The 22,647-nt window shown below is 44.4% G+C and overlaps 2 protein-coding genes across 2 annotated transcripts in view; one reads left to right on the forward strand and one right to left on the reverse strand.

The window, feature by feature from the left end:
- Positions 1-465: 465 nt before the first annotated feature.
- Positions 466-8,881, reverse strand: LOC139379151 (probable serine/threonine-protein kinase clkA). Its single transcript, XM_071121992.1, has 5 exons — positions 8,824-8,881; positions 7,702-8,443; positions 7,378-7,588; positions 6,615-7,306; positions 466-496 (listed from the first exon to the last, which is right to left on the reverse strand). Exons 1-5 carry the CDS (start codon positions 8,879-8,881, stop codon positions 466-468), a joined length of 1,734 nt encoding a protein of 577 aa, XP_070978093.1.
- Positions 8,882-11,659: 2,778 nt separating this feature from the next.
- The window catches only part of LOC139378625 (protein kinase C theta type-like), a 23,880-nt gene continuing 12,892 nt past the window's right edge, over positions 11,660-22,647 (forward strand). The window contains exons 1-3 of the mRNA XM_071120959.1: positions 11,660-11,772; positions 11,997-12,058; positions 21,967-22,442. Coding sequence (XP_070977060.1) covers positions 22,325-22,442 — 118 coding nt within the window. The 5' untranslated portion in view covers positions 11,660-11,772; positions 11,997-12,058; positions 21,967-22,324. The remainder of the gene's footprint in view (positions 11,773-11,996; positions 12,059-21,966; positions 22,443-22,647) is intronic.

The following is a 22,647-nucleotide window of genomic DNA, read 5'->3' on the forward strand; positions in this document are numbered from 1 at the left end:
TTTAATAGCACATACACACACCAACTCTGACACTTTCGATTGAGCCAGTCTGAAAAGCAGTTTAATCAACTGCTACCTCAAAGGGTTGCTTGGCAACCCAATTTCTAACGTCTGTTTTGCACGATTTTCCCTTTCCGCAGCTGTATCTGAAAACAAACTGGATACATTTTGATTGCAGAGGAGTAAACAACTATTTACCTGGTTTAAATAAATAAAAATGCAGAATTGTTTAAACTCATGTACAAGTGGCAATTTCAGGCGAACTTCTGAAGTCAGTCCATGATTTGAATGTATTTTAACAGTGAATGTAATAGTGAATCTTTTGAGAACACAATAGCCCAATATTAAGAGTGAGAGCTGGCAACTACAGACAACTAGAGTATTTTGTCATCTTCTAAATGGCTTTGATCATTTCCATGTCTCGACCTACATAACTCCATTCATATCGAGCAGTAGTCTTGTGTGTCAGGACTCAGCTGTGATCGACTGTACAGGCCTGGGAAAGAACACGTAGAGGAAGAAGAGTTAACCATGTGTGTCTGTGGTTAACCACCTCTCTGTGCTCTCACACTACAGCACTCCCATTGCAGCAGGCCTATATCTGGGTCACGACAGCACTGGTCTGGTCGTTCAGAGAGAAAGACGACAATCAAATGAGAGAATTATTAGGCTATACCGTTTTCAGTAAACGTCTTGGTTAGTATACACACTCACTCACACACACTACATTGACACTTGCACACAAAACCCACGCACATTCACGTAAACTACATATGCCCACACACACGCAGGACGACACAACATCCACATTACACACACTCGCGCTCACGCACACAGTTTTACACATAATTTGCTGCTGCTACTCTATTTTACTGTTATCTATCCTGATGCCTAGTCACTTTACCCTACCTTTATGTACATACCTATGTTTATATAGTGTACTGTACGTGGACACCCCTTCAAATTAGTGGATTTGGCTATTTCAGCCACACCAGTTGCTGACGGGTGTATACAATTCAGAACATAGCCATGCAATCTCCATAGACAAACATTGTCAGTAGAATGGTCGTACTGAAGAGCTCAGTGGCTTTCAATGTGGCACTGTCGTAGGATGCCATCTTTCCAACAAGTGAGTTCGTCGAATTTCTGCCCTGCTAGAGATGCCCCGGCCAACTGTAAGTGCTATTACTGTGAAGTGGAAACGTCTAGGGGCAACAATGGCTCAGCCATGAAGTGGTAGGCCAGAAAAGAACACAGAACTGGAACGCCAGGTGCTGAAAAAAATGTCTGTTCTCGGTTGCAACACAGCATGAGTTCTAAACTGCCTCTGGAAGCAACATCAGCACAAGAACTAAGTTGGGAGCTTCAACACTAAGATGAATCACGCTTTACCATCTGGCAGTCCGACGGACGAATCTGGGTTTGGCGGATGCCAGGAGAGCTCTACCTGCCCGAATGCATAGTCCCAACTGTAAAGTTTGGTGGAGGAGGAATAATGGTCTGGGGCTGTTTTTCCTGGTTCGGCCTGGCCCCTTCATTCCAGTGAAGGGAAATCTTAATGCTACAGCATACAATGACATTATAGACGATTCTGTGCTTCCAACTTTGTGGCAATGGTTTGGGGAAGGCTCTTTCCTGTTTTAGCATGACAATGCACCCATTCACAAAGCAAGGTCCATACAGAAATGGTTTGTCGAGATCGGTGTGGAAGAACTTGACTGGCTTGCTCAGCGCCCTGACCTCAACCTCACCAAACACCTTTGGGATGAATTGGACCGCCGACTGCGAGCCAGGCCTATCGCCCAACATCAGTGCCCGACCTCACTAATGCTGTTGTGGCCAATAGAAGCAAGTGCCCGAAGCAATGCTCCAACATCTAGTAGAAAGCCTTCCCAGAAGAGGGAATGGCAGCAAAGGGGCTATGATTTTGGAATGAGATGTTCGACAAGCAGGTGTCCACATACTTATGGCCATATAGTGTATCTACCTCAAATACCTCGTACCTCTGCATATTGATCTGGTGCTGGATATCGCTCCATTCTCATGTATTTTATTATTCTTGTGTTACTATTTCATTTTATTTTTAAACTCTGCGTCATTGGGAAGCAAGCAAGCATTTCACAGTAAAGTCTACACCAGTTGAATGCGGCGCACGTGCCAAATACAATTTTTATTTGTTTTGATTGAATAAACGTAAGTATTTAGTCAAATACACCCGCAATAAAGCTGAAGTAACGGACTTTTCCAAAGGAAATAGACGTTGTACATTACAGTAGTTGATTAAAAAAACAGCGCAATTCAAATGAACCTTGTCTTCCGTTAATTGTCACGAAGCCATTTGATAAACAAGTAGTTCAAGCAGACAGATATGAAGTGGCGCTGTGGGTGCATCATCATTCAGAAATGATTCACTATTGATTAAGGTTTATCTGTGTGGAACGACTGTGTATCTATAGCATCACACCTCTGTGTAACCAGCCAAACAATTTCCTCTCTATTCTTCATTATTCATAAGTCATCTGTACTGCCCGTGGGACCAAATCACCATCTGCTCCTCTCCCATTTCCATATGCCTTTACAAAGTGAAGGATGCATCTGAAATGGGAAAAACAGAAAGAGAGAGAGAGATGCAATATGAATCTTTTTCTGGACCCCCTCGTCTCTCTCTCAAAGATAATGAATTCACTGATGTTATCTTTGGGGGAATGGATGAAATGATAAACATTGAAATAAATTGCTCCTTTGAAAAATAATTAGCAGAGAAGCACAACAGAAGTGTGTTAGAGGGGGAGGGAGGTGTGTGTGTAAGGGGGAAGTGTAGGAAAGGTGAAAAATAGAAAGGAAGTGTCAGAAGGATTTCAATTTCACTGCTTGTCTTTAGGCTTTCATACCAAATAACATTTTCATGAAATGCTTTAAAATGGTAGAATCAAAAATGACATTCTCAAATGATATGCACTGTCTACATATACTGATTATTCAAGATGTTGTATCCAATCAGGCTGTTGGTAAGCCTTTGATTTCCTTTATCATTTATTAATGCGCCGCTGACTGCCAACCAGCCAACCAAAGCAAGCAGAGAAAAGAGACGAGTCGTGAGCCTCTTGAGGCAAAAAATACATCACTCCATTATGAGAAATATCAAACACATCTTTCCTCAGCTCTAACAATAAGACTGAGTGTGAGTCCGAACCAAATCATACACAGAGAGAGGTCAAGGATGCTTCAAACTCAATACAATGGAACCCAGTGGAGAAGGACAGTGGAGGGCAAACTCTTCATACAGGCAGAACCAGAGTAAGAGTAAGCAGATCTTATATCTGCACGACATACAGGACAGCTAGCTAAAGCTACAAGTAATGAACACAACTAAACTACAGCTCCACTAGGAGGTCAACTTCAACTATTGTGGACTCTCTTTAATTACCTGTCACAGAGATCCAATTCAAGACAATGGGTGCCTCTGAAATGGCACCCCATTCCCTACATAGGGCACTGCTTTTTACCAGAGCCATGGGTAAGTGCATTATCAAGTAGTGAACTATATAGGGAATAGGGTGCCATTTCAGACAGACGAGTGGGATTTATTCCCTGTTGTTCCGATAAAGGGATGTTGTTGTGTGGTCTGTTTAAACCTCCCTAAGAGGACTATCTGTCAGTAGTTGGCCTAATGTGAGATGGAGGGGGTCTGCTGAAGGTTTTTTGTCCATCTCTCTAAGGTCATAGTGTTCATGGTGATCACTAAGGCTTCACGCTGCGTCAGTGAAATTCAAAGCCTGCAAGACTGAGAGCTGACAGGACATTACAGAGCGTCTACTCTTCTTTTCTCCTCTCTCCTCTCTTCCTCTACTCTATCTCATCCCCCTCTCCCACATTCCATTTTGAACCCATTTCCCTCTCATGCTGCTCAGTATTGTACCCTATTGGAGTAATCAGCCCAGATGTTTAACACAAGACATATTCCAATTATCATGCTCCATTTCTGTGTGTGTCGGTGCGTACGTACAGGACATACAGTACCAGTCAAACGTTTGGACACACCTACTCATTCCAGGGTCATTCCAGGGTACTATTTTGTTCATTGTAGAATAATAGTGAAGACATCAAAACTATGAAAAAAACACACATGGAATCATGTAGCAACCAAAAAAGTGTTCAACAAATCAACATCTATTTTATATTTGAGATTCTTCAAAGTAGCCACCCTTTGCCTTGATGACAGCTTTGCACACTCTTGGCATTCTCTCATCCAGCTTCATTTCAACAAACAGGTGTGCCTTGTCAAAGGTTCATTTGTGGAATTTCTTTCCTTCTTAATGTGTTTGAGCCAATCAGTTGTGTTGTGACAAGGTAGGGGTGGTATACAGAAGATATCCCTATTTGGTAAAATACCAAGTCCATATTATGGCAAGAACAGCTCAAATAAGAAAAGAGAAATGACAGTCCATCATTACTTTAAGACATGAAGGTCAGTCAATGCGGAAAGTTCCAAGAACATTGAACGTTTCTTCAAGTGCAGTCACAAAAACCATCAAGCGCTATGATGAAACTGGCTCTCATGAAGACTGCCACAGGAAAGGAAGATCCAGAGGAAAGGAAGACCCTAAGTTCAATAGAGTTAACTGCACCTCAGATTGCAGCCCAAGTAAATGCTTCACAGAGTTCAAGTAACAGACACATCTCAACATCAACTGTTCAGAGGAGACTTGCTGCAAAGAAATCACTACTAAAGGACACCAATAATAAGAAGAGACTTGCTTGGGCCAAGAAACACGAGCAATGGACATTAGACGGTGGAAATCTGTCCTTTGGTCTGATGAGTCCAAATTTGAGATTTTTGGTTTCAACTACTGTGTCTTTGAGAGACGCAGAGTAGGTGAACAGATGATGTCCACATGTGCGGTTCCCACCGTGAAGCATGGAGGAGGAGGTGTGATGGTGTGGGTGTGCTTTGCTGGTGACACCGTCTGTGATCTATTTAGAATTCAAGGCACACTTAACCAGCATGGCAACCACAGCATTCTGCAGCGATATGCCGTCCCATCTGGTTCGCGCTTAGTGGGACAATCATTTGTTTTTCAACAGTACAATGACCCAAAACGCACCTCCAGGCTGTATAAGGGCTTTTTGACCAAGGAGAGTGATGGAGTGCTGCATCAGGTGACCTGGCCTCCACAATCAACTGACCTCAACCCAATTGAGATGGTTTGGGATGAGTTGGACCACAGAGTGAAGGAAAAGCAGTGCTCAGCATATGTGGGAACTCCTTCAAGACTGTTGGAAAAGCATACCTCATGAAGGTGGTTGAGAGAATGCCAAGAGTGTGCAAAGCTGTCATCAAGGCAAAGGGTGGCTACTTTGAAGAATCTGAAATATAAAACATATTTTGGTTACTACATGATTCCATATGTGTTATTTCAGAGTTTTGATGTCTTCACTATTGTTCTACAATGTTGAAAATAGTACAAATAAAGAAAAACGCTTGAATGAGTTGGTGTGTCCACACTTTTGACTGGTACTGTAAGTGCATGTGTAACTTTTCATTCCACGTGGAAAATGACAGTAATGAAAGTACTTAATTGGTCTGTCTTTGCTCATAGGCAACATGGTTAGATGGTAGTGGTTTCCCCGAAGTCAAAGTTTGCGGTTTGTTTTCTCTGTAGTTGCTTCCTTGCTTGTCTACCTATTTCTGTTCTCGCTGTGCATCTCATTGTAGGCCTGTGGGTCGCAGCTTTCAGTTCTATTTTTTGCATTTTTGGGGGGGAACTCAGTCCGGTCTCATCTTACTATTGAGAGTTAGAATAGTTGAATACACTAGGTGCAATTTCAAAATGTGGTTGTGCATCAGCAGTTTTCCTCGTTATGCGCACTCACTGACAGTCTCTCATTTAGCACCGTCAGTTAAAACTGTTACAATTGGATTCATTAGTGTAGTCAGTCTAACCAGCTAACTAAACGTAGTAATTATGGTCGAATTACCTACCGGGCACACAGCGCATGTGCCAAGGGGCCTTGACCTCCAGGGGTCCCCCACTGATTTTGTTAGTCACTCTCACTCAGATATCATATTAACATGGCGTATGTCATGGCAAAATGTGTAGAATTGCAGGAAACTAGCTTTTAAAACTGCAAAAATGTCTTTCCACCGCATGGCAAAATAGGTAGAATTGCTGTAAATTAGCTGTAAAACTGCTAATTTCTGCTAACAGATTGCGCTGTACGTGTTGAATTACAGATTTTAGTCCCTGTGTTGAGGAAATGTGTAGTGGCTAATTGTATAGCTTATAGGCTATGTGTCTGTAGATGGACTGAAGAATGGCTGGGGTCATTTATGCTTGTTTTTGTTCTTCTCCAAATAGCATGTTAGTGTTCTAAAATTGTATAGAAATGCAGTAAATGACCTTGTCTACGTCCTTGCACAGAACTATGGTCACAGTGCAAGCATCTGCTGCTCCCTATGCACCTTAAGGGTGTGTGCCTGCGTGTGTGTGTTTGTGCCTGCCTGCGTGCGTGCATGCGTGCGTGCGTGCATGCGTGTGTGTGTGTGTGTGTGTGTGTGTGTGTGTGTGTGTGTGTGTATGAGCACAGCAGGCAGCAGCAGGTCAACCACATACCCTTGAAATACAAACTCAGATAGAGGTGTGACCGAGTACCCCTGGTTACTATAGGAGTGCCCCTGGTTACTAGAGGTGCGCCCCAGGTTACAAGAGGAGTACCCCTGGTTACTATAGGAGTGCCCCTGGTTACTAGAGCAGTGCCCCTGGTTACTAGAGGAGTACCCCTGGTTACTAGAGGAGTACCCCTGGTTACTATAGGAGTGCCTCTGGTTACTAGAGGAGTGCCCCTGGTTACTAGAGGAGTGCCCCTGGTTACTAGAGGAGTGCCCCTGGTTACTAGAGAAGTGCCCCTGGTTACTAGAGGAGTACCCCTGGTTACTATAGGAGTGCCTCTGGTTACTAGAGGAGTGCCCCTGGTTACTAGAGGAGTACCCCTGGTTACTAGAGGAGTACCCCTGGTTACTATAGGAGTGCCTCTGGTTACTAGAGGAGTGCCCCTGGTTACTAGAGGAGTGCCCCTGGTTACTAGAGGAGTGCCCCTGGTTACTAGAGAAGTGCCCCTGGTTACTAGAGGAGTACCCCTGGTTACTAGAGGAGTACCCCTGGTTACTAGAGGAGTACCCCTGGTTACAAGAGGAGTACCCCTGGTTACTAGAGGAGCGCCCCAGGTTACAAGAGGAGTGCCCCTGGTTACTAGAGGAGTTCCCCTGGTTACAAGAGGAGTATCCCTGGTTACTAGAGGAGTACCCCTGGTTACAAGAGGAGTACCCCTGGTTACAAGAGGAGTATCCCTAGTTACTAGAGGAGTACCCCTGGTTACAAGAGGAGTGCCCTGGTTACAAGAGGAGTACCTCTGGTTACAAGAGGCGTATCCCTGGTTACTAGAGGAGTGCCCCTGGTTACAAGAGGAGTGCCCCTGGTTACTAGAGGAGCGCCCCAGGTTACAAGAGGAGCGCCCCTGGTTACTAGAGGAGCGCCCCAGGTTACAAGAGGAGTTCCCCTGGTTACTAGAGGAGTGCCCCTTGTAGCCCCTGGTTATTAGAGGAGCGCCCCAGGTTACTAGAGGAGTACCCCTGGTTACTAGAGGAGTGCCCCTGGTAGCCCCTGGTTACTAGAGGAGCGCCCCAGGTTACAAGTGGAGTACCCCTGGTTACTAGAGGAGCGCCCCAGGTTACAAGATGAGTACCCCTGGTTACTAGAAGAGTACCCATGGTTACAAGAGGAGTATCCCTGGTTACTAGAGGAGTGCCCCTGGTTACTAGAGGAGCGCCCCTGGTTACTAGAGGAGTACCCCTGGTTACTAGAGGAGTGCCCCTGGTTACTAGAGGAGTACCCCTGGTTACTAGAGGAGTACCCCTGGTTACTAGAGGAGTACCCCTGGTTACAAGAGGAGTACCCCTGGTTACTAGAGGAGCGCCCCAGGTTACAAGAGGAGTGCCCCTGGTTACTAGAGGAGTTCCCCTGGTTACAAGAGGAGTATCCCTGGTTACTAGAGGAGTACCCCTGGTTACAAGAGGAGTACCCCTGGTTACAAGAAGAGTATCCCTGGTTACTAGAGGAGTACCCCTGGTTACAAGAGGAGTGCCCCTGGTTACAAGAGGAGCACCCCTGGTTACTAGAGGAGCGCCCCAGGTTACAAGAGGAGTTCCCCTGGTTACTAGAGGAGTGCCCCTGGTAGCCCTGGTTACTAGAGGAGCGCCCCAGGTTACAAGATGAGTACCCCTGGTTACTAGAAGAGTACCCATGGTTACAAGAGGAGTATCCCTGGTTACTAGAGGAGTGCCCCTGGTTACTAGAGGAGCGCCCCAGGTTACAAGAGGAGTACCCCTGGTTACTAGAGGAGTACCCCTGGTTACTAGAGGAGTACCCCTGGTAGCCCCTGGTTACTAGAGGAGCGCCCCAGGTTACAAGAGGAGTACCCCTGGTTACTAGAGGAGTACCCCTGGTTACAAGAGGAGTATCCCTGGTTACTAGAGGAGCGTCACAGGTTACTAGAGGAGTGCCCCAGGTTACTAGAGGAGTGCCCCTGGTTACTAGAGGAGTGCCCCAGGTTACTAGAGGAGTACCCCTGCTTACTAGAAGAGTACCCCTGGTTACTAGAGGAGTACCCCTGGTACCCCTGGTTACTAGAAGTGTGACCCTGGTTACTAGAGCCTTTACAGGGGTTCTGCTATAGAGGGCTTACTATTAAATTAGGTAATTTCATGCGTTGTGGATAGGGTTACAAAAAAGTTTCCCATAATTCCCAGGTCTTCCAGAAACCTACTTGGAGGATTCTGGATTTCCTGCTTATTTCCTCCAGATTCCGGAATGTTTCCAACCATGTTTTCTGGAAAACCAGGGAATTTGGGGATATTTACCAGGTTTGGGGAAAGTTACCGGATTAGTGAAACCCTAATTGTGGATGGGGGGAGATGTTAATGTGCGTATTACATGTGTGTATGTGGTGAGGAATTTGTGTGTGCGGGGGTATGTATGTGTGTGTGCATGCTTGGGTGTGTGTGTTTGTGTGTGTGTGTAGTATGTGTGCATGGGGGTGGGGTAGTATGGGGGAGAATGTGTGGAGGAATTTCTTGGGATTCTTACAGCTGCTGGTTGGCTGCTGGGCTGGTTTCCATGACAACGTGTGTAAAAGAGGTACAGGCTGGCTCCCTCAGTACCGTATCTGTGAGCCGTACAAAGGAACAACACTTTGAAATCACACACGTTCCCCTCCCCTCCCCCTCTCTCTCTCTCTCTCTCTCTCTCTCTCTCTCTCTCTCTCTCTTTTTCTCTCTCTCTGTCTCGCTCTCTCCCCTCTCTATCTCTCGCTCTCGCTCTTGCCCCCCCCCTCTCTCTTTCTCTCTTTCTCTCTCTCTCTGTCTCTGTCTTGCTCTTTCTCCCCTCCCCTTTTTCTCTCTCTCTCTCTCTCTGTCCTCCATCTTCCCATCCTTACTCTCCTCATGTCGATAATATAGCTCTATCGTACTGCTGTGCACTAACTCACACACTAGGCATCATTTATTTGCCCATTCATTCACATACTCAAAAATAGATTTGCACAGATGAAAGAGTTGCCCCATTATAGGTTCATGTTAATAAGTGCAGTTTGGTGTGAGGCTTTGGTTGAGAGATTCTGAGGATACCATTTATTAATACAATGTATCGTTAAACAGGAAAAGGATGGAGGAGTTTTATGCTATCTTGTCAGCAAAATGACTCCATCAAAATCCATATGTAACGTAACTCTGACTGTATCATTTAGCTGGAAACTATGACATTGATGGTGTAGGGAGTTCTAGGGGTTTAACACACCTGGGTCACTATGAAACAGAATCATTTCTGGCAATGTAAAATAGATTCCCCCAGCTATAGGCTACTGCAGAAAAGCAGAGAAAGACAGAGAGAGATGAGGGGGGTAGACAGAGATTAAAAATTGAAACATGAATATACTTTCCTCTTTCGGTGGAACAGAATCTACTGAATTGATCTTTTGGATTTGATTGAATGAATTTAATAATGAATAGGTTTTTTTTTTAGTCATAATAAATAAAGAAAAGAAGAGAAATTACAAATAAATGATGAGGTTGTAAAATGACACAGGTCTACATTCTTAGAAAAAGGGGTTCCAAAAGGGTTATTCAGCAGTCCCCATGGGGGAAACTATTTTTGGTTCCAGGTAGAACCCTTTTGCGTTCCATGTAGAACTATCTGTAGAAAGGGTTGTACAAGAAACCCAAAAGGCTTATATCTGGAACCCAAAAGGGTTCTTCAAAGGGTTCTCCTACCTGGTAAACTCTTTTAGGTTCTAGATAGCACCTTTTTTTCTAAGAATGTACTGTATCATGTCTAACAGTAAGGGGCATTGACTACCAGTGTAGAGCAGAATTATTCAAAAATCATATTTTCTTTTTTCAAAGAATCTATCTCTTGTTATACCACAGAAAAATGGAGAGAGAGAGAGAGATATATACTTGCTTTGGCAATGTTAACAAGTTTCCCATACCAATAAAGTCCCATGAATTGAATTGAATTGATATAGAGAGACATTTCCCATGTCCTACACCATAAGAGTACGTCATAGGAAATTAAAAAGAAAAGGGATATGACATTGTGAAGGGCTTTCATAGCAATAGCATGACTAACGAACAACAGAAGAAATGGATATGAAACTGCCAGCGCAGTACTGTGTTCACGCATGGCATTGGCTTTAGTAGGGGAGTCGCACAGACCAGCCTGGCTATCTCCCTTATCTCCGGACTCAGAGACTGACTGGGCTGAACACGCAGGCTGGAGAGAGTGGGAGAACTGGTTTGCATGACCAGCAAAGCATTAGATGTACTTTACACAAGCCCTGGCATTCAAGACTAACAGGCTGGGTGGAAGACAACTAACAGTCATTTTTACCAGTGATAGAATAGCCTTCTTTCAAGTGTTTTTGTAAAGTAAAAGACAACATTGAAATATATCTAAAACCTCATATTTACACCCCCCCATAACTCCCACTCCACACCCACATGTCTTAAGTATCTGCATCCAGATATTAGGCATTGTGGATCATGTATTGTGCATTTGCCAGACACACCATTTACTCTATAGTCAAGTATCGCCATCTAGTGGATGCAGCTGACATGCACGATATGAGTTGAATTAATACAATTGCAGCTGGGATGGGAATTTGAGCAGCTCAACAGCTGCGGGACATCTGGATTATCGTCCATCTTCCAATGACCCTTTACAGTTGACCCTTTTCTGGCGTGATAACCTACCCCTGGTTTTCGGGAATTTTCCTACCCAATTATAAACTGATCGACGGGGTATGTTCCTACAAACACTGGTAGTAAATAGGACGAGCCTGAGTGGGGGGAGTTCAGGATCTGAAAAGACTCAGATTTTTGGGGATATTCAACCATAGATGCACAACGATTGATTCCGCATTGCGGAAATCCATTCCAGCATACCTGTGTTTTGCACACCTGTAATACCACTTCACTCCACCGGGGGGCATCATTGAATTCTTCATTAATTAATCCGATTTATAGTAAAGGGGCGTTACCTTGATTTCTGCGGTGGTGCTGCTTTTGGTAAAATAGAGGTGCACTTATTCTGATCATTGGTGCCTCCACAAGGCTACTTCGACACAGTTATTACAAAACTCTGAAGCAGCAAGATGGACATTAGCTTCAAATGTACCGCAACACCAAAGAAGTTCTGTTTTGTAGTTTGACTTTTAAAGGTAGGCATACATTTATTCCATTATACCTATTCCTCATTTGCATATTGACACATTTCCAGCCTGTAATAGAAGAACATTGTGTATTACTGGCTGTGCCTATTTATTTGGATTAATTTGGGTATTTTGATCATTCCACTAGTCTGAAATATAGGCTACTGCATAAATTAAAAGACTATTTCAATTTGAAATCCTGATTGGCATGCACTTATAACCTTCCCACCCAGGCACCAACTTGTCAGAGAATCAATCTTCTCCTTTGAAAATACACCAGAGACTTCAAAAGGAGGTAGGCCTATAGTCAATGGTAGAGAAAGAGGAATGAAATATGAATGATATGCTGCATCGTAGCCTAATATGCACGTGTGTGGAGTAGAGTTGAGTAATAGGATTAGTAGCCTGCTATAGGCACTTATTTGCTGACATAATTGTCATGTTTCATGTATTCAGTGCTGTAAAACTTACTATGTTTCTAAATGTAAGCCAGGAATTAGTTAAGTAGTTGTACTTATGGACAAAGCTCTCCTTGTTTTTACTTGTACTCCATTGATGTGATCAGTCCATGTTATTATGAGGCACACCTCAAGGGTCAAAGCCACATTCTTAGAAAACAAGGGTTCCAAAAGGTTATTTGGCTGGCTGTCCCCATTGCATAACATTTTTCTTCAAATTCTTCAAATGGTTTTCCTATGGGGACAGCCGCACAACCCTTTTAGGTTCTAGATAGCACCTTGTTGTAATTCCTTTTGTGGAAACAGAGGTCAATCACTTTGCTCTTATTTCCCATTTTGTCTCATAACACTCTACCCACCAGCCACTAGTTGAGTGCCTTGTCTAACCGTCACATGTATGAGGACCTCTACAGATGTCACACACGTGTCCTTGTCAATTACAACAAAGGGAAATTCTTCAAAGACTACACACACACACACAAAGACTACACACACACACACACAAAGACTACACACACACACACAAAGACACACACCAACAAGCTCTCACACTCTCACGTCAGAATTAGACGTTTATCCATGTTTCTCAAACATTTCACATTTCAAAGTTGTTCCAAAAAATGTGTACGTGTTTAAGGTTAAGTTTAAGCATTAACTCTGAAATTTTAAGGTTAGGATTAGGTTAAGGCATTAACTCTGATTGGTTGAGGTAAGGCTTAAGGTTTGGGTAGGATTAAAACCAACATTTCAAGAACAATTTTCAACCTATCCACCATCCCTGTCCATAACACCCTAGCCAAACAGAAACCTACTTGAAGGTAACAGCGTTAACTGTTGCCCCTAATGGCCAGTTTCAACGTCATCTCCCAACGGCCTCAGACATGTATGGACGTTGAATACTGTCTTACATCATGGGTGACCTGGCTGCACACACACACACACACACACACACACACACACACACACACACACACACACACACACACACACACACACACACACACACACACACACACACACACACACACACACTTCTCTCTGATGGTGGAGCCTACAGAAGAAGGTTTGATGGGAGGCTCTTTGACCCTCATGAAAGGTCCACTAAAGGTTAAACTGAGGAAAAAGTTGTTCATATGGCGATGGTCATTGTGTTTGATCTCCCGACTCTGTGTGTGTGTGTGTGTGTGTGTGTGTGTGTGTGTGTGTGTGTGTGTGTGTGTGTGTGTGTGTGTGTGTGTGTGTGTGTGTGTGTGTGTGTGTGTGTGTGTGTGTGTGTATGTGTGTGTGTGTGTGTGTGTGTGTGTGTGTGTGTGTGTGTGTGTGTGTGTTTGGAGGTCAGGATGAAAGAGATCGCTAGCCTTTCATGAGGGCTTGTGGGGAGACATGCCTACACACACACACTCACTACAGTAAGTTGAGTAGTTGAGGGATACATTATTGAAAGAGTTCATCTTGTGTCAAACCTCTATGACCCTTAAGGTGTCCACAGAGCATCATAACCAACACATAACGATACAGGACATGAAGTGATTGTGTTTACAACAGAAATACTGGGGTTGCTAATCTGATGTAAGAACCTCTGGGTGTAACAAGGACCACTGTTGTTGTTCCAGCATAAATACATGGGAATTAGGGACACTTATAACAAAAAAGAGAGAGAGAGAGAGAGAGAGAGAGAGAGAGAGAGAGAGAGAGAGAGAGAGAGAGAGAGAGAGAGAGAGAGAGAGAGAGAGAGAGAGAGAGAGAGAGAGAGAGAGAGAGATTATTTTGGAGCTTGTGAGTGTAATATTTACTGTTTTAATTGTTTATTTCACTTTCGTTTATCCATTTCAGTTGCTTTGGCAATAAAGCCCCTTGAATTGAGAGAGAGAGAGAGAGAGCGAGAGAGAGAGAGAGAGAGAGAGCGAGAGAGAGAGAGAGAGGCAGAGAGAGAGACAGAGAGAGAGAGAGAGAGAGAGAGAGAGAGAGAGAGAGAATGAGCTCCTGATATATTTCATATTTTTTGTTTGCTTTTAGAATGAGATAAACACTCTAATCGAAAAATAATTCAAGACAAGTGATGAACAACAACTCCACTCATTCAGGTTAGAAAAAAAGTAACTTTGCACCAAGTTAAGAAGTTTTGACTAGCTAGCTAACGGTACCACCCTCACCCCTACTAGCCCCACCCAAAACAGCACATCCAGCACCTCTCTTCCACCATAGTGGAGGACACGCCCCAGGAGGAGAGCGACCCCCTCAGTGCAGAGCAGGCTCAGGCCCTCCTCACCCCCATGGCTGCCATGAGGGGTGAGTTCACCAAACTGGAGGGGGAGGTGGTCCTGCTCAGGGAGAGCTTGAGCAAACAGCAACCAGACAACCACACCTTAGAGGAGCTCCTAACCAAGGTGCGGACAGAGCAGGACAGCAGCCTTGCAACACAGCCAAAAGAGGTTCAGCAAGAGAGAGACAGACTCAAGAGAGAGCTAGCTGATCCAACAAAGAAGGTGAAAGAGCTCCAAAAAAACAGGCAGAGCAGTAATAACAATCTGACCACACTAAGAGAGGAGCTGCAGGAGAGAAAGAGGACAGGCTTCAGGAGCAGCTAGATCACTACTCTATGACCTGCCTTCACACAGCAGAGGAGCCCAGCTCAACCAGCCAGGCTTCCCCAGCCCTGCCTGCTGCACACCTCCTCCCCAGACCACAGAACAGCCTCCCACTGACAGCGGCACCGGCACAGACCAGACACACCCCAGCTCCAACATCCACCATCCACCATAAATCTGAACTAATTAATTCAATCGAATTGATCAAAACAGGAGAATTCTTTATCTGGTTAAAAATCAACAAGGAGGCTATCTTGACAGATAAAAATGTCTTCCTCTGTGCCACACACATTCCCCCCTCAGAGTCACCCTACTTCAATGAAGAGAGTTTCTCCATTCTAGAGGGGGAAATTAGTCACGTTCAGGCCCAAGGCAACGTCCTGGTCTGTGGAGACCTGAATGCTAGAACAGCAGAAGAACAAGACACTATTAACGGTCACGGGGACAAACACCTACCAGGAAGCAACAACCGTTCCCTCCCCACAAACCCCCACAGAAACAACTATGACAAATTGAAAAACTAAAATGGAGTACAGCTCGTGAAGCTCTGTGGAACACCGGGTCTGTAGGCTGAACAAAAAAGGAACAGCACATTAGAAATCAGCTTGATGGAATTGAGGAATCCATAGAATCAAACCACTTCTGGGAGAATTGGAATAAATGAAACAAACCTCATCATGAGGAATTGGCTATCCAAAATGGGGATATGTGGAGAAATCACTTTGAAAACCTCTACAGCAATATAACAAAGAGCCCAGAACAAAAAGATATACAAGAAAAATGACAAATCCTTGAATCAGCAGTCAAAGACTATCAGAATCCTGTGGATACCCCAATTACAGAAGAAGAATTATTAGAAAAACGATGCACTCTCCAACCCAAAAAGGCCTGTGGTGCTGATGGTATTTTAAATTAAATGATCAAATATACAAACCACAAATTCAAATTGGCTATACTCAAACTTTTCAACATTATCCTCACTGCAAGTATTTCCCCCGATATTTGGAACCAGGGATTGATCACACCAATCTATAAAAATGGAGACAAATTTGACCCAAATAATTACAGAGGAATTTGCATTAACAGCAACTTGGGGAAAATTCTTTGCAGTATTATAAATAGCAGACTACATCATTTCCTTGGCGAACACAACATCCCGAGCAGAAGCCAGATTGGATTTTTTTTTAAATATCGTACAACAGACCACATTTACACCCTCCACACTCTAATTGACAATCAAGTAAACCAAAACAAAGGCAAAATCTACTCGTGTTTTGTAGATTTCAAGAAAGCATTTTATTAAATTTGGCACAAAGGTCTTTTTTATATAAACTAAGAGAAAGTGGTATTGGAGGGAAAACATATGATGTTATTAAATCAATGTACACTAAAAACAAATGTGCGGTTAAAATTGGCAACAAGGAAACAGACTTCTTCTCTCAGAGACGGGGAGTGAAACAGGGCTGCCCAATAAGTCCAACACTATGTAACATCTACATTAATGAATTGGCTAAAACATTAGAAGAATCGGCAGCACCTGGTATTACCCTACACAACACTGAAATCAAGAGCATTCTATGCCATTAAAAGGAACATTAAAATCAAAATTCCAATTAGAATCTGGCTCAAAATGTTCCAATCAGTTATAGAACCAATTGCTCTATATGGCAGCGAAGTATGGCGTCCAATCTCTAACATTGAATTTACCAAATGGGACAAACTGTCACGACTCCCGCCGAAGTTGGCTCCCCTGCCTGTTCGGGCGGTGCTCGGCGGTCGTCGTCACCGGGCCTACTAGAAGTTGGCTCCCCTGCCTGTTCGGGCGGTGCTCGGCGGTCGTCGTCACCGGGCCTACTAGAAGTTGGCTCCCCTGCCTGTTCGGGCGGTGCTCGGCGGTCGTCGTCACCGGGCCTACTAGAAGTTGGCTCCCCTGCCTGTTCGGGCGGTGCTCGGCGGTCGTCGTCACCGGGCCTACTAGAAGTTGGCTCCCCTGCCTGTTCGGGCGGTGCTCGGCGGTCGTCGTCACCGGGCCTACTAGAAGTTGGCTCCCCTGCCTGTTCGGGCGGTGCTCGGCGGTCGTCGTCAACGGGCCTACTAGAAGTTGGCTCCCCTGCCTGTTCGGGCGGTGCTCGGCGGTCGTCGTCACCGGGCCTACTAGAAGTTGGCTCCCCTGCCTGTTCGGGCGGTGCTCGGCGGTCGTCGTCACCGGGCCTACTAGAAGTTGGCTCCCCTGCCTGTTCGGGCGGTGCTCGGCGGTCGTCGTCACCGGGCCTACTAGAAGTTGGCTCCCCTGCCTGTTCGGGCGGTGCTCGGCGGTCGTCGTCACTGGGCCTACTAGCCGCCACCGATCCCTTTTCCTTTTCTGTTAGTTTAGTCTTATGAGTTGCACCTGTTCCTATTTGTGGTTTCTTGATTTGCTTACCTAGCTTGTGAAGCCCGCCCTTGTTTGTGCGGGATTATATTTTGTTCACGTCTTGTATCGGAGGTGTTATTGTGCTCCGGGCCGTGTTACCCTGTGTTTTGGGTTGGTCAGTGTTTTCCGACCTGTGTTTTGGGCATGACCATTTTGTGCCGGAATAAAATGCATTTCTCCGTGAACCCTGTGCTCTCTGCGCCTGATTCCTACCTTCCCCTCCTAGTCATCCGTGACACAAACATCCAATCAAAATACTGCATGCAGAGTTTTGCAAGACTGTATTGCAAGTGCAAAGAAAAACTCAAAATAACACAAGTAGAACAGAATTGGGCCAATACCCCCTCCTCATTCGAATAGAAAAAAAGAGTAATCGAATTTTACAACCATCTAAAAACAAGTGACCCCAAAACATTACATCACACAGCTCTACAATGTCAGGAGATGAAACAAGAGAAGAGTCCCCTCAGCCAGCTGGTTCTGAGGCTCAGTTCACTAACCCAAACCAACTCCATAGAGCCTCAGGACAGCACTCAGAATATCTGGCCCAACCAAATCATCACAAAACAAAAATTAAAATATATCACCTATTGGAAAGACACCACAAAAAAATCAAAGTAAACTTCAATGTTACTTGGCTCTAAACAGACAGTACATGATGGCAGACTATCTGACCACTGTGATAGAAAACGGAGGAAAACACTGACTAGGTACAGGCTCAGTGAGGCTATTGTCTGGCTATAGAGACCGGTCGTGAGAGATAAACCTGGCTGCCCAGGGAGGACAGGCTGTGCTCACTCTACTCCAGGGGAGAGGTAGAGACAAAGCTGCATTTCCTACTACACTGTGACAAATACTCAGACCTAAGAGAACATTAATTTCCCAAAATTATAATTCAATACAAAGAATTTGAAACAATAAAATATGAAGAAAAAATCCAACATTTATTGGATGAAAAGCCAAAATATGCAGTTTTGGCAGCCAATATGTGTCCCCCTGCCACAACCTGAGGGACAGGCAGTGACAAGTGCAATGTAATGTCCATAATATTTCCCATCTTGTTTTGTTTTGTCTTTCATACCAGGTCATGTGTCTTCTCAGTCATGTTGACACTGGTCTACTACCACGTCATGTGTCTTCTCAGTCATGTTGAGACTGATCTACTACCAGGTCATGTGTCTTCTCAGTCATGTTGACACTGGTCCACTACCATTGCTTTAATGTATTGTTGTTCTGATTAATATCGTTGTTGTAGTTGTTGTCAATGGTAATCCCATGTCCACTACTACTATTATTATTGCTATATATATATATATATATATATATATATATATATATATATATATATATATAAATATATATATATACAGTGCCTTGCGAAAGTATTCGGCCCCCTTGAACTTTGCGACCTTTTGCCACATTTCAGGCTTCAAACATAAAGATATAAAACTGTATTTTTTTGTGAAGAATCAACAACAAGTGGGACATAATCATGAAGTGGAACGACATTTATTGGATATTTCAAACTTTTTTAACAAATCAAAAACTGAAAAATTGGGCGTGCAAAATTATTCAGCCCCTTTACTTTCAGTGCAGCAAACTCTCTCCAGAAGTTCAGTGAGGATCTCTGAATGATCCAATGTTGACCTAAATGACTAATGATGATAAATACAATCCACCTGTGTGTAATCAAGTCTCCGTATAAATGCACCTGCACTGTGATAGTCTCAGAGGTCCGTTAAAAGCGCAGAGAGCATCATGAAGAACAAGGAACACACCAGGCAGGTCCGAGATACTGTTGTGAAGAAGTTTAAAGCCGGATTTGGATACAAAAAGATTTCCCAAGCTTTAAACATCCCAAGGAGCACTGTGCAAGCGATAATATTGAAATGGAAGGAGTATCAGACCACTGCAAATCTACCAAGACCTGGCCGTCCCTCTAAACTTTCAGCTCATACAAGGAGAAGACTGATCAGAGATGCAGCCAAGAGGCCCATGATCACTCTGGATGAACTGCAGAGATCTACAGCTGAGGTGGGAGACTCTGTCCATAGGACAACAATCAGTCGTATATTGCACAAATCTGGCCTTTATGGAAGAGTGGCAAGAAGAAAGACATTTCTTAAAGATATCCATAAAAAGTGTTGTTTAAAGTTTGCCACAAGCCACCTGGGAGACACACCAAACATGTGGAAGAAGGTGCTCTGGTCAGATGAAACCAAAATGGAACTTTTTGGCAACAATGCAAAACGTTATGTTTGACGTAAAAGCAACACAGCTGAACACACCATCCCCACTGTCAAACATGGTGGTGGCAGCATCATGGCTTGGGCCTGCTTTTCTTCAGCAGGGACAGGGGAGATGGTTAAAATTGACGGGAAGATGGATGGAGCCAAATACAGGACCATTCTGGAAGAAAACCTGATGGAGTCTGCAAAAGACCTGAGACTGGGACAGAGATTTGTCTTCCAACAAGACAATGATCCAAAACATAAAGCAAAATCTACAATGGAATGGTTCAAAAATAAACATATCCAGGTGTTAGAATGGCCAAGTCAAAGTCCAGACCTGAATCCAATCGAGAATCTGTGGAAAGAACTGAAAACTGCTGTTCACAAATGCTCTCCATCCAACCTCACTGAGCTCGAGCTGTTTTGCAAGGAGGAATGGGAGAAACTTCAGTCTCTCGATGTGCAAAACTGATAGAGACATACCCCAAGCGACTTACAGCTGTAATCGCAGCAAAAGGTGGCGCTACAAAGTATTAACTTAAGGGGGCTGAATAATTTTGCACGCCCAATTTTTCAGTTTTTGATTTGTTAAAAAAGTTTGAAATATCCAATAAATGTCGTTCCACTTCATGATTGTGTCCCACTTGTTGTTGATTCTTCACAAAAAAATACAGTTTTATATCTTTATGTTTGAAGCCTGAAATGTGGCAAAAGGTCGCAAAGTTCAAGGGGGCCGAATACTTTCGCAAGGCACTGTATATATATATATATATTTATATATATTTATATATGTATACTTTGACAATGTAAGTAATAATGAACTTGCCATGCCAATTGAATTGAGAGAGAGAGAGAGAGACAGAGACAGAGACAGACAGAGACAGAGACAGAGACAGAGACAGAAATAAGAGAGAGATGATGGCTAATGAGAGAGATGGGGTGAGGAAGTTGTGTGGATAGATAGGGAAATGCTCATTAGAGTGTAACCGAACAACAATATGCCCTGAGGTGGTCCTCACCTAACGTTCTCTTACTGTTACAGAACAGCCAAAGCAGGTGAACTCTCCATGTTTTGATCGTGACTGAACATTTCCTAATCCAACAATCTCTCACACAGGCTCTCTAGTGTTACTTTAAGTCATGCTAGTACATGGTAGGTACATTTCAGTGTTTTTCTCTCTCTTGTTTGTCAGAGAGAGAGAGAGAGACCCACCTGTGTGACTTCACAGAACAGCTCAGAAACAGGAAGTGTGGTTAACGAGTCAGACTACAGGAAGTCCCATCATGTTAACGAGAGCTTGGTGTAACATACAGAGAGGTGGTGGGTACAAGGAGCTTGGTGGTGCAGAATCACAGTTTGGGAGGTATGGCTGTGTGTGTGTGTGTGTGTGTGTGTGTGTGTGTGTGTGTGTGTGTGTGTGTGTGTGTGTGTGTGTGTGTGTGTGTGTGTGTGTGTGTCAATGCTTGTTGATTATTGAGGATGAGCACTTTATATTGTTGTATGGTATTATAGACGTGTTCCTAATAGTTACCGAGAACAGAAGAGCTTTGTATCTATCTTGTAGCACAGCTGAACTTTGTGTGTATATCAATAGTTGTGTTGATGCTTATGCACTCCTCAGCCGGAAGTGTCGTCACTTGCTCTGACTGGTTAGTCAGGAGGGCAGTCACGTGTGCTAGCAAGGCAGAGGTCCTAGGTTCGAGCCTCGGTGTGAGACGAATCAAGAAGAAGCAGGCAGCGTGATGTCCATTATACTTAGTTATTGATCCTTCTGCACAAATCACACCTGTTAACAGTAATGGTGACATCACACACAACATTTGGCACTGTGTGTGTGTGTGTGTGTGTGTGTGTATGTGCGAGCGCACCTGCGTGGGTATGGGGGGTTTACGGGAGGTATGTTTGTGGGTGACCCAGGCCCGGGTTGGGCTGGAAGTTCTTCCCTACGTATTCCCGATCAGAGCATTACACATCTATTAATAGGGCCTTCCCAGTCTCCTCTCTGACAACCTGGCCTCAAATATCACTCTGACGCTCAGTCTCTTTCTCCTCCATCAGCACTGCCACCTAGCTAACCACAGACAGCTCACTGGTGTTGGGAGCACCACAGTTTAGAGCTAGCTGGTAGCACCCAAGTTGTGCACTGACTGATACTCAGGGATTATACTGGACTCCAAGGTGCTTGGGGAAATAGGCTAGCTGAGGTTGACTAGCCCCTGGAAGTATAAGCTGTTTTGGATACCCAGAGAGCGCTGGTTTGTTTGGTCTTCAGTGCTAAATATATAGTGTTTTGCTTTAGGTACTAAAAGGGCTGATTAGTTTGTTTGTAATGTAAACGAGGGGTACTGGTCTGTATTTGTTTGGTGTACAATGTACTGGTCTGGTGGAATTCATTATAGAGAATTGGTATAACTAATGCTGACTTGTGACTTTCTCATCCTTTCTCCCCCTCTCTCTCTCGCTCGCTCTCTCTTTCCCTCTCCCTTTCTCCCTCGCTCTCTTCCTTTCTCAGGGTGACGGACAGCTCTTATCAGTACCAGAGGAGCGAGGCGTCAAGGCCGGAACTGCCGCTGCGAGCCAAAGAGCCCTACTCTCCTCTCTCTCCCTCTCTCTCTCTCCCTCCCTCGCCAACCCATCTCTCATCAGGAGGAAAAGGCCAGTCAGTGTGAGGGGGACTGTGTCACAGAGGGGGCTGACATCCACACAAAGACCCCTCTCCCCAAGAGAAGGACTAACTGAAGCACAACTCTTCACTGTGAGGATCGCTGTTTCCGTGACGAGGGAGGTTCTCTGAAGGTTTTCTGGAGGTTGTGTGACCACTGAGTTGAGGTTTTTGTCTGGAGGTCAGCGAGTGAGTGGTACCTGCAGCCATGTCTCCGTTCCTGCGTATCGGCTTCTCCAGCTTCGAGATGGACCCAGGTCTGGCCTACCATGAAGAGATGATCAACCCGTATTGTGCTGTCTACATGAAGGAGGCTATAGACACAGGTCAGTTGGAGCGTGGGTGTGTCTCAGAGAGATGTGATGGGGAAACATGGGAACCTCTATGATTTTCTTTAGGACTGTTGTGTCGCATGGGCTGCAAGTGAAGGAAGAAGTTGTGCCCAGTAAGCATGTCCCTGTTTACTCCATCTACAGTGTCTATGCATTAAAGAGGGCAGATATATTTATAGACAGACATTTAATAGAACAG

Source organism: Oncorhynchus clarkii, chromosome 21, assembly GCF_045791955.1.
Source record: "Oncorhynchus clarkii lewisi isolate Uvic-CL-2024 chromosome 21, UVic_Ocla_1.0, whole genome shotgun sequence".
NCBI lineage: Eukaryota > Metazoa > Chordata > Actinopteri > Salmoniformes > Salmonidae > Oncorhynchus > Oncorhynchus clarkii.